The sequence below is a fragment of the Humulus lupulus genome, chromosome 4, assembly GCF_963169125.1.
Source record: "Humulus lupulus chromosome 4, drHumLupu1.1, whole genome shotgun sequence".
In the NCBI taxonomy this organism is placed as follows: Eukaryota; Viridiplantae; Streptophyta; class Magnoliopsida; order Rosales; family Cannabaceae; genus Humulus; species Humulus lupulus.
Window position 1 is genome coordinate 224,969,291 of NC_084796.1, and position 12,509 is coordinate 224,981,799.

The 12,509-nt window shown below is 41.4% G+C and overlaps 1 protein-coding gene across 1 annotated transcript; it reads left to right on the plus strand.

Annotated features, from left to right (window-relative positions):
• The first annotated feature begins 9,838 nt into the window (after positions 1-9,838).
• LOC133831255 (rust resistance kinase Lr10-like) lies at positions 9,839-12,165 on the plus strand. Its single transcript, XM_062261494.1, has 3 exons — positions 9,839-10,650; positions 10,754-10,792; positions 10,887-12,165. Exons 1-3 carry the CDS (start codon positions 9,936-9,938, stop codon positions 11,951-11,953), a joined length of 1,821 nt encoding a protein of 606 aa, XP_062117478.1. The 5' UTR covers positions 9,839-9,935; the 3' UTR covers positions 11,954-12,165.
• The last annotated feature ends 344 nt before the right edge of the window (positions 12,166-12,509 follow it).

Consider the following 12,509-nt stretch of genomic DNA (forward strand, 5'->3'; position numbering starts at 1 on the left):
AAGTTTCTCCTCCGTGGCCTATCCTCAGGCGAATGGCCAGGTCGAGGCCATCAACAAGACGTTAAAGGCGAGCCTCAAGAAGAGACTAGACAAGGCCAAGGGGGTCTGGCCAGAACAGCTCCCCCAGGTTCTCTGGGCATACCGGACCTCGCACCGGACTGCTACGGGTCATACTCCTTTCTCTTTGACTTTTGGGAGTGAGGCGGTCCTCCCCGTGGAGATTAAGGTACTTTCGCATAGGGTCCAGGCATACGACCAGGATCGCAACCACGAGCTACTTTGCACTTCCCTAGACTTGATTGATGAAAGACGAGAAGATTCGCAGCTCCAGCTCGCACATTATCAGCAAAAAATCACTCGTTATTTCAACTCAAAAGTCAAAAAGCGCGCCTTCAGCATTGGCGACCTGGTCCTCAGAAGAGTTTTCTTAGCCGGGAAGGATCCCAAAGATGGAGTATTGGGACCGAACTGGGAAGGACCATATCAAGTCATCGAGGTCATTAAAGAGGGAACTTATAAATTAGCTCGGCTTGATGGAGGGGCAGTCCCACGGACTTGGAACACCATCCATTTGAAGAGATATTATCAATAATTCCCTTGTAAGGCCTAAAAGGCCATTTTATATGTATTACGCAATGAGAATTGACTTTTTGTTTACGATTGTACATGTTTACAAGTGTAATCTAAAGTAACCACGAAAGACCCTTTCCCAGTTACTTGGGGGGCATATGGTACCTGGATATAACCAGGTCGTCTTAAAGACTTAGAAGTTAATTCAAATCGGTTGATCGTTGTTTTTCTTAAAAAACGCAAGATATTGCTAGGGGATTAACGCGAACTAAGTCCTATCCTGGATTTAACTAGGTCGCCTTAAAACTTAGAAGTTAATTTAAATCGATTGATCGTTGTTCTTCCTAAAGAGCACGAGCTATTGATAAAAGTTAACACGAACTAAGTTTTCAAATTAAGTTCCTGGATATAACCAGGTCATAAAACTTAGAAGTTAATTTAAATCGATTGATCGTTGTTCTTCCTAAAGAGCACGAGATATTGATAAAAGTTAACACGAACTAAGTTTTCAAATTAAGTTCCTGGATATAACCAGGTCATAAAACTTGGAAGTTAATTTAAATCGATTGATTGTTGTTCTTCCTAAAGAGCACGAGGTATTGATAAAAATTAGCGCGAACTAAGTTTTTCAAAATAGTAACTAAAGTGCATAGACAAAAGGAAACAAGTCAATTAAGAATAAAATTGATAGTTAGATTGTCTCGAGGTGGAAACACCTCATGCAAAAGTTACACAAAAAAAATAAATTGAGAATATTAAAGGAAGACCACTAAGCTCCGCCAGGCTGCCCCGTGGAGGTCGCCGTCTCGCCCTGCTCAGCTGCGCCGGAGACTTCCCCGGCCTCGGAAGGAGCTTCTTTCTCGAGGCAAGCTTTGAACCCCTCCAGCAAGGGCTCCCAGACGTCCGCTGCCAAGAAGGAGAAGTCGCCGTCCTGGTTATAGGCCCAGCAATGGTAGAACATGTCCTCCATGGCGGTGCCTGAAGCTGCCTGCTTGGCCTCCAGGGCGATCTTGGCTTCAGCCTTCGCAGTGTCGAAGTCTGCCTGCGCAGCGGCGAGGGTGGCTTTGGTAGCCTCGAGCTCTTGTAGCTTTCCAGCTCGGCCTGCGCGCCCGCCAGGGCATCCTTAGTCGTCTGCAAGGAAGTATGGTGAGTGGCCACAGCCGCCTGGTGCTCGCTCCTCATATCCTCGAGCTGGGCCTTGGTCCTGGCTATGCTCCGATGAAGGGCAATGACGCTCTGTGAAAACGGAGAGGCAACTGCCTTAGAAAAAAAAAGAGAAGGGAGAAAGGAAAAACAGGGCAAGACATGATAATTAAAAACCATAAAAGGGTAAGGCCAACTTACCGTTAGGGCCATGCCCAATGAAGATTCCAGTACGCCCACCGGGCTCCTTGTTTTGATGGCCCTGAGCTCCTTCTCGTTGAATTTGTAGATGTGGCTGACGGCGTAGTTCGCCGTCTCATACACCGTCCCCCGGAAGGCCTCTGGAATCTTCTCCAGGTCCTTGGGGTCAACCGGGATGCGCACCTCGGAAGGTGCAATTACCGAAGTCCCAGGCTCTACCCCTGTGTCCTGGACGAAGGCCGGAGCTCGCGGAGGGGGTGGGGGTATGCTGCTCCCCACTGCAGCAGGAGGAACAGTTCCCACGACCTGGGCAGCTGGGGGCTACTCTTTCTCCTTTGCAGGAGACTTGGTTGGGGTCCCGGCAGTTTTCTTCAGCGTCCGGGGCTTCTTCATTTTGGGCCCAGAGGCCCCAGCTGGGGAGTTCCCTCCGGTGAACGCAGCTCGCAGACTCTTTCCTCCGGGCTGAGACATCTCTTCTGTCAAAACAAAGATATGGTTAGTACAAAAATTAGCAGTCATACAAAAAAAAAAAAAAAAGAGAAAAAATGTCAAATTCAAGTATATATATGTACTAAAGGGAATCCTACCCCCCGAGCTAGAGGAAGAGTCTACGGTTACGACCATCGGCCCCAGAGCTTCTTCGAGGGAATCTAAGACAATCACTTCTCGAGCTGGAGCGGGTTCTGGATCCGAGGCCGGCTCAGGACTAGACTCTTCTACATATTGCCTAAGTCCTGGAGCTACGGTACCCTCCCGGAGTGATGGCCATGACCGAAGGTTAGTCCCATACTCCTCGAATAGGACCGACCTAAAAGCTAGGGTGTTATCTACAACTATGGTCCCCCTAGGGCGGCTACTTTCGTAATCCAGCACGAGCTGGTCGACGCAGTGGAGCAGGGTTTCATCTAAGTCTGGGTCACTTCGGTGGCGTTTGACGATCTGTTTGGGATTGAACCTAGCTAGCCGGGGGTCGGCAGTGGCCCTATCTAAGCTCCTAAACATGTATGGGTTACCTTGGCCAGAAGGACTCGCGGCTGCTCCGGACCGGATCCTCTCCTCGTCCATTCTTTGGGCGACCTCCAACGCCCGCTTCTTCGTCCTCACGAGAGGCACCTCATCCTCCTCGTCCTCCTTATCTTCATCCCCTGCGACCTCCTCCACGATGATAGGTCTGGTATCGTGAGCTGGGGGAAGCGCCCGGAGCCTCCTCAAGTTCAGAGTCTGGCCTGGGGAGATCAGCTTACAGGCCAGCATTGTCTCGTCTGTCACGAGCTGACGATAGTCCTTTTCATTGGGGTGCAAGCCCACCAGTGTCTCGTACTGGTTCCTGAGGACCACAGACTTCTGTGTCCTCGCGAAGATAGCTGCAGAATTAATCTAAGTCAGAAAGGGATACAGGAGGAGCTAAATGGTACTTAACTTACGAGCTAAGATTGAAAGGCACTTACGAGGACGGTTGAAGTAGTGCAGCTCTCAGTTTCGGAACCCCGTCGACATAAAGAATTGATCTTTAAAGTCATTGGGGTGGCTGGGCAACTCGATGACCGCGGCCGTGTTGGGGAACCGGGTTAAGTAATAAAACCCGTCACCTCGCCCCCGCTGCTCCGGGCTGGCCTTGAGGCAGAAGAAATAAAGAATGTCCGCAGGAGTGGGAACCTCCCACTCCTGTTTCAAGAACAAGTATCTTAACCCCGCCAACAAACGATAAGAGTTGGGGGGGAGCTGGAATGGGGCCAACCTCACGTAATTGAGGAAATCGGCGAAGTACTTGTCCAACGGGAGGAAGGCCCCCGCCTTGAAATGTTCGTCGCTCCAGGCCGAGAACACCTCATCAAGCGGCGCGCAACTCCGCTCGCCTTCTGCGGGAGGTCGGGCAATCACGGATCCTCTCCCCAGCTCGATGTTGTGGGAGAGGAATATTCTGTTTACCCTCGCCTGGTCAGTAATCTTTGAAACGATCCTCTCTGCCTCAAAGAACGCGTCGGGAGCCACCTCGAGCTCCTGTTCCACTGCTAGCCCGAAGTTGGGGATCGGGGATTCAGCCATCACCTCATTTCCTTTGTCTTGGCGGGAGGACGAGCTGCCTACAGGCTTCTTGGGAGCATTCTTCTTGGGTCCCATCTGGTCGCCTAGCGAAAAAAAAGAAGACATTTTAGAAGAAGACGACCTAAAAATGGAGAAGAATCTGAATGTTTCCTTACACGAGCTGAGGTAAGCCCAGTCCGTGGAGAGTGAAACCACGCGGTTCTATGAACACGCGCCTGTGCTCCCAACAGATCCCTGATTACTCGGAATTCGTGTGTTAGGAGGGTCAGGGTAGAATTTTGCCTTGGAGGGAAAGTTCCAGTAGGCAAGAGAGGCAAAACCGCCTGTGAAGCGTGTCCCCTAAGCTACCCGGTTTTGCACCCAAAATACTAAATACTTTAAACTAGCATACCAAAAATCCTACCCAGAAATTTTCCCTAGAAAATGCATCCTATAAACCATGCTCCTAAACGGTTTTCTACTACAAATAATGCCCTAACCTATAAGGCTTTCACCCTTCATGCCCACAAAAAACCAGCAAACCCTTGCATGTGACTACAGTAAAATATTTACCTAAGCTACAGTGAAAAATAATTTCAAAACATGCACAGTCAGGAGACTTACAGTATGTGTTGGTTGAGAAGAGGATGAAGGGATCGCTTGGGTTGGGGCTTCGTCGGATAGTTGATTCCAAAGCCTCGAAGGAGCCCTTGCACCTGAATTTCTGGGACGTCGAAGATGGTAACCGGAAGAGCAAGAGGGGGGATTTTTGAGAGCAAGAAGAAGAGAAAATTCTGAAAAATTGCAAATAAATGGGTGGCCCATGCGTAAGGTGGCCACCCCTTTTATACACGTGAAGGGCCACATGAGGAGGACCGTTGGATTGCCCTGATGAGGGATCCAAGGCCCTCCACTCGAAAGACGAAACGACGGCTGAGTATAGGCTAGGCCATTAAATGCGGTTCTTGGAAGACGTATCGTCACCAACCACGATGTTCCACGTATTCGGCGCCTGCGTAGAATGTGGAATATGAAGAGTTCATGGGGAAGCCTAAAAGCCCCTACTGTGGCTCTATGCGACGTCGTATACCACGAGCAAGGGCTAGGGGGGCAGATGTACACCTTCGTTTTCCCACGGGCTGTTAGCAAGCTGAGACACGGCCTAATTATGAGAGTCGGCCTAATCATGTCTACCACGTGGACATCCCCAAGACCGGAGCTACCATAGAAAGGCCCTACCTCCTCAGCTCGAGATAACATAAGGGTTCGCGAAGAATAGACTGAGTTTGAACTCTGAAGCATCCAGCTCGAGGGGAGCATCCAGCTCGAGGGAAGCATCAAGATTACTTAAGGACTGAGTCTGGACTCTGAAGGCCACAGGTCGAGGGAAGCATCCAGCTCGTGGTACGAGCTAGAGTTGGAGGCTGTGACCCTTTATAAAGTCAACCACGCAAGGTAAACGTGCATATATCAGACATCACGTGTCTGATATATCCCTGACTTCTCGAACACGTAGCATGAACGTGCATATTCAGACACCCACGACTGGGTTGGGCCGTGCGGCCCATTACCCCCTTACCTATTGATTTGACCACACTTATGTGTCAGGTTTAGGAATTAATCAGGAATGTCACAGAGTTGACATGATAGGTAAGAAGTGTTGGAAAAAGCTTATACAGGATCTTTATTTATTTTCATGTATATCTAATATTAAACAAATTAATACAAGATAGCCTGAAACATGTTTCTAAAATTGAATTCAAAGATAAACAAATAATATAATACTTACAGTATACGCAGCGGAATTAAGAGTCCTTCCTTCAGTTTCTCTAACTCTTGTATCCTCTCTGTCGCAGAGTATTATCAAGAAACTGAACCGATCTTCTATTTTCTTCACAATCTTCCAATGTATCCTTAGAACCACCTAGACTAGTGTGAGAAATTCTCAACACATGAGATAGATATAGAGAGAAGAAGAGAAAATAACAAAGAGGTTTAGAAAATGACTTGTGTTTAGAGAGAATCTAAAACTATCAGAAAGTCTGACTTGAGACTTATCAAAATTCTTATCAGAAATCTTATGTTTTGACCTCTCTCTAAGCACTCATTTTATAGACTCAATTAGGCCATTTAATTTAATTAAAAAATCAATAAAATAATAGTCATTTTGAAGCCCTAGGTCGAAATTATCATGGGCTATAGGCTCGTGAAATTTCCCATTTGATTATAAGCCCATTGGACTTAAATTCAAGGCCTGTATTATTTTCTATTGATTTAATTAATTAAATAATTATTTAAATCCTTTATCAAATTAATTATTTATAATTTTAACATTGATTTAAACTTATTTATTAATTTAGATACCAATTTATCTTAATTAATAAATCTGCCATAATTTCTCTTTTCTTCTCAAAATTACACAACTCTGTGAAACTATCCAAAATTGACCTGGTCAACTTTGATAATTCTAATTGATGATTAAATCAATTAATTGAGACTATCTAGATGATTTTATCCAAGGTACAATGGGGACCATGGGCCTATGAAATCAAGCTCCAATAAGTTATCATAAATCTAACAAATAAATTTACGAACTTATTAATTCCTCGTGACTCCACTATAGACTTGGAATTGCCCTCTTGAATTCATAGAACGCTCTATAACAAATATAGATACGCTATTAATTATCCATTGTTACAACCATAATTGTCACTCAATCCTCTATAGACGGTCTACAATGAGATAGGACTAAAATACCATTTTACCCCTCATTGTATTTTATCCTTAAAACACTTAGTTCCTTGTAAATGATATTTCAGTAAACTAATTTAATTACTGAAATGAGATCTCTACCATTTAACACATTGAACCAAACTAAAAGGAAACCATCATTTCACTTCTTCATCAGAAGCTATAGATGTTCATATCTATGATTAACACTCCCACTCAATTATACTACCGAGTTCCCAAGATGTAAGTATGGGCTAGTCCGTAGGGTAAGCTGGTAACGAACAAGTCAAAGAACTCAAATAATACAATCAGTTAGAATACTAACCACTCAGAATTGAGATTGAATTGACCTATGGTCAACTATATGATATGACTAGAATAGATAATAACGGTATGTTTACTTATCTTATCAACTGTCAATATCGGTCCTGTCCGATGTAACAAATACATCCGATCTTATCTACTTTGCTAATGTTCTGGAAAGAACATAACACTGTAATGTGTAAGTAGATCATATCGTAGATTGGCAAGTCAGTGTAAATCCAGTGCACTGACTAATCTTAGGACTAATTTATTTTGAACATATAATCATATTTATATTCCACTGTGATTACGTCACTATAAATAAGATTAGCTATAAGCTCGGGATTTAATAGAAGTTTATATTAAATAAATAATCATGAAAATAAAACATGTGAGCAAAGTGATTGACCAAGTCAAAAAATGATTTCTATTATTTTATTGATAATAAAATGAGATTACAAAGAATTTGAGTTTTAATCAGGGCATAAAACCCCAACAAGAAGGTCACTGGATGACATTCTTACCAACTCCCAGGTGCCTTCTCCTATAAATATGGAGACCTTAGGAGTTACAAAGGGTTGGATTCTATTATGTAAAAAATACCCTGTAAAAGAATACCAAGCATATATCAATAATATCGACTGGTGGAGTAGAATGATTTTAACCTTTGAACCACCTAAAAAACGTATTTTGTGTCACCATTCCATTTCCAAGATCATTCATCTATTTCGGTTCAACATAAGCACTAATCCCTTTCTCTTATCTTCTTAATTACCTGTTGGCGAAGAACCGCATCAACAACGGGGTTGGGGCTCGACGGGGGTTGGGTTCGATGGGAAGTTAGGGTTTCTTGTGAGAGAGAGAGAAACCGAGTGTATAGAGAGATGTAAAAAAAAATGGGTAGAAAAATGGGAGGGATATTTTGGGTAGATGAGGAATGTTTAGCATCCAAATGATATAGTTAATAGTGGTGGTATTATTTTTTAATAATAAACACTATTATGCATGAATAGTGAGATTTACCTTGTAGAATTATATATAGTATATATATATTATGGAAAATTTCACATTCTATGCATCATAGAGGGTGGTAATTAAAAAATATACTAGGCATAATAAAGATTTCAAAATAACGTCACTCTTTGACACTCTACCCAAAATACCTTTGTCATTTTCCCCCCACTTCTCTCTTCTCTCTTTTCTCTTCCCTCTCTCTCTCCGCTCAATCTCTCTCACCTCACGACACCACCGCCCACATCAATGACGCCACCACCAACACCAGAAAAACCTCCATAACTTCGGCCAACTTGTACAGATAAACACAATATACCCAAAGAAACATACATTTTGATGATTCTTTGAGTAGAAATTTATGGGTAATTAATTGTTTCTCAAATATAATGATGTTTCTTTCACTTAAGACACTAAATACTCCATTTCGAACAGATCTATGCATGCTTTTTGGGTTTTTTTGTAATTTTTTTTTCAGATCTGAAACTCTGAAATCTGCAGAAAATCAACCTTGCTCGATGGTGGTTCGATGATGCTTGATGCCAGCTCAATGGGGCCTTCAAAATCATGATTTTTCATAAAAAAATGAATTTGCTCGATGGCGATTTGATGGTGCTCGATGCAATTCTTGCAAGAGACATAATTTTTCATTCGGGTGTTCGTTTGGAGTGATTTTTTTTTTTTGGTATTTTTTCAAGATCTACACATTTGTCATGCTAATATGCATATTTGTGAAGTGTAACACTTGAAAAAAAATACAAAAATTCAAACAGACCTCATGTTTAAGACATCTTTTGGTATGTTTTCAAGTTTTAAACTTCCCAAATGTGCATATGAGTATGTCAATCGTGTAGATCTTTAAAAAATACCCAAAATAAAAAAAAATCATCTCAAACGGACACCCGAGTGAATTATTATGTATCTTGCAAGAATCTCATCGAGTACCCTCGAGCACCATCGAGCAAAGTTGTTTTTTCATGAACAATCTTGATTTTGAAGGCCCCATCGAGCTGACATCGACTATCGAGCAACCATTTGCTGGGGCCTTCAAGATCAAGATTTTCATGAAAAAACGACTTTGCTCGATAGTGGTTCGATTATGGCTCGATGGTGCTCGATGTGATTCTTGCAAGAGACATAATTTTTCACTCGGGAGTCCGTTTGGGGTGATTTTTTTTATTTTGGGTATTTTTTCAAGATCTATACGTTTGATACACTCATATGCACATTTGGGAAGTTTAAAACTTGAAAATATACCAAAAGATGTCTTAAACATGAGGTATGTTTGCACTTTTTATATTTTTTACAAGTGTTACACTTTACAAATGTGCATATGAACATGTAGATTTTGAAAAAATACACAAAATAAAAAAAATCACCCCAAACGAACACCCGAGTGAAAAATTAAGTCTCTTGCAAGAATTGCATCGATCACCATCGAGCCATCATTGAACCACCATCGAGCAAAGTCATTTTTTCATGAAAAATCATGATTTTGAAGGTCTCATCGAGCTGACATGGAGCACCATCGAACCACCATTAAGCAATGTTGATTTTCTGCATATTTCAGAGTTTCAGATCAGAAAAAAATCACAAAAAAAAGAAAAAAACCAAAAAATCATATCCAGATCTGTTCGAAATACAGTATTTAGTGTGGTGGTGGTGTCGGTAGTTCTGTGAGATGAGAGATGGTGAACTAAGAGAGAGATGAAAGAGATAAGAGAGAAATGAAAAGTGAAAAGTGAGGAAGGAAATATTTTAAAATCTTTAATATACTTATCATTTTTTTTAAACAGTAGCATTTAAGAAGTATAAAATCTGAAATTTCCCAATATTATTCATGTTATGTACACACACCCAACAACCCTATGTATGTCACGACTCACACCCAACCACCCTATGTATCTCTCTTAAAGTATCCCGTAAAAAAACAAATGATCATAATAGTTTGAATGACAATGAGGGTCTCTTCTCCTCGTTTGTTATTTTTCATCATATTACCATTCCTGACAGTTGCAGTTGCAGACCAAGGATTAGGAATAGTAGCAGAAAGGAGGTGTTCGAAGAAGGAACCACCGATTAGATTCCCTTTCCGATTCAAACAAACACAAACCCAACCCAATTACCCAATCGGTTTCGACATTTCCTGCACATCTCGTAACGGTACGATACTGTTGCTTCCGACCATTACAGGAGCCGAGCTATACGTAAGAGGCATAAACTATGTTTCACAAGAAATCCAAATATACTACGACTCGCATCAATGCCTTCCGGCACTACTGCTTTCGGAAAACAACAGCAGCAGTCGACCGTTTAAATTTCCTTTCCAATTCAGATATGATCGTCGCAACGATTACGCAAGCCACAGTCTCCTCGATTGCTCTTCAGCCCCTGATTTAGAAGACCGGTTTTGCAGAGTTAAGTTGGTTCCTTCTAAATTTAATATTGAGATGGTACTTTTCGAGCGTTGTGCCAAGATGTACGACACTGCAACAATTCCAGACGACATATATAAGGTGTCAATTTCTGGGAATGATCGAAGTTATGTTACGCTGACATGGTCTGAACCAGATTGTAGAGCTTGCGAAGCAAATCGCAAGGGTTGCAGACTGAAAAATCATAGTGGTGACCAAGTTGAATGTTTCGATCTACCCCTACAAAAAAAAGGTAAAGAGACCCTGTTCCTGTTATATGTTAGTATTTAATCTTCACTCAATGCTGAGTATGGTTATTAATAATGATTATTTGTTGTAAATATTATAAAAACCAGGAGCAACAAAGTTTGTGCAAATTGTCAGAAGTACTCTATGTGAGTTGGGCTCTACTTTTCTATATAATTTTCTTTCCACTGATTAGTAAATAATATATTCAACATTGTTCATATTTTTATGTTTGTTTTGCAGTTATTGTCTTAGCCATATCAGTTTTTTGTTCAATAGTTTTAGCTGTATTGTTTTATCTGTACACTACACACAAAGATGATAAAGAACATCAACAAAGAATTGAAACATTTTTAGAGGATTATATTGCCCTGAAGCCATCGAGATATACTTATTCTGACATAAAGAGGATTACAAATCACTTAAAGGATAAGTTGGGTGAAGGAGCCTATGGAACTGTGTTCAAAGGAAAGCTTTCTAGTGAAATCATGGTCGCTGTAAAGATCCTAAACAATTCAAAGGGGAATGGAGAAGAGTTCTTGAATGAAGTGGCTACTATTGGTCAAATTCACCATGTGAATGTGGTTCGCTTGGTGGGATATTGTGCTGAAGGATTTAAAAGAGCTCTTGTTTATGAATTCTTACCAAATGGTTCACTCAATAACTACATCACCTTAGAAGCCAGCGGTGGACACTGTTCGTTGAGTTGGGAGACATTGCAAGACATTGCCATAGGAGTTGCCAAGGGAATTGAGTATCTCCACCAAGGTTGTGATCAACGAATCCTTCATTTTGATATCAAACCTCATAATGTTTTGTTGGACCACAACTTCAAACCCAAAATTTCTGATTTTGGTTTAGCAAAGTTATGCTCTAAGGATCAAAGTTTAGTATCAATGACTACTGTTAGAGGAACTATTGGGTACATGGCACCAGAAGTATTCTCTAAGAACTTTGGCAATGTGTCCTACAAGTCAGATGTTTACAGTTTTGGAATGTTGTTGTTGGAAATAGTAGGAGGTCGGAAAAATACCACTGAAACAAATGAAATTTATTATCCTGAATGGATATATAATCACTTAGAAGAAGGAGAAGATCTCAGAATACAAATTGAAGAAGTGGGAGACAACAAAATTGCTAGCAAACTTGCAATTGTAGGACTTTGGTGCATCCAATGGCACCCAGTGGGACGTCCTATGATGAAAGATGTGGTCCAAATGTTAGAAGGTGTAAAAGTTCTCAACATGCCACCGAATCCTTTTGTCACAACAGGTCAAGTAAAACAAATGCAAAGATGCCACCAAGGCTAATGATTCCAGATTTAGAAGCAATTCTCGAATGAGTATGTACAATACTTATGTTATAGTTTCGTTGCATTTTTGTTGTTAGTTTGGTACTGTATAGCAAATTAAGGATTATGTAAATAAATAAGCACTAATGAATATCTTATCATGGTATTGTGTTGATATGTTGCTTAGTGAATCAATTAATTGAACATGAAGATTTAACATTTGCGGTTGGACATTCTTTTGGAGATGAATAATTAATTTTGTAAACTTGAGAAAATATTAGTAATTTTTTTGGATTTTTATTTTAGAAATTTGAGTTTTGGTTTAATTACAAGGGCTAAAGTGAGAAGAAAAGTTGGGAGAGGGACTCGACCCCTGTGTTTTTCAAACTTTTTCCACTTTAATTGTATTGAATGTAAAAGTTGAAGGAAACCTCTCTTCTTTTTTTCCCTTTCTTTCTCTTTCATCAAACCACTCCGAACTGGTCAAGCACTAGACCCCTGCCCTCCGTCCTCCTATTATCGACACGTGCTACTCATTCATGAGCACCATTGGCCAACACCCCAGCCCCAAAATT

Excerpts from the sequence above, each read along its gene's own strand:
- LOC133831255 (XM_062261494.1), top strand. The coding sequence starts at position 9,936 with ATGACAATGAGGGTCTCTTCTCCTCGTTTGTTATTTTTCATCATATTA. Across the intron at positions 10,651-10,753 it reads TCTACCCCTACAAAAAAAAG|GAGCAACAAAGTTTGTGCAA; the intron begins GTAAAGAGACCC and ends TATAAAAACCAG. Across the intron at positions 10,793-10,886 it reads AATTGTCAGAAGTACTCTAT|TTATTGTCTTAGCCATATCA; the intron begins GTGAGTTGGGCT and ends TTTGTTTTGCAG.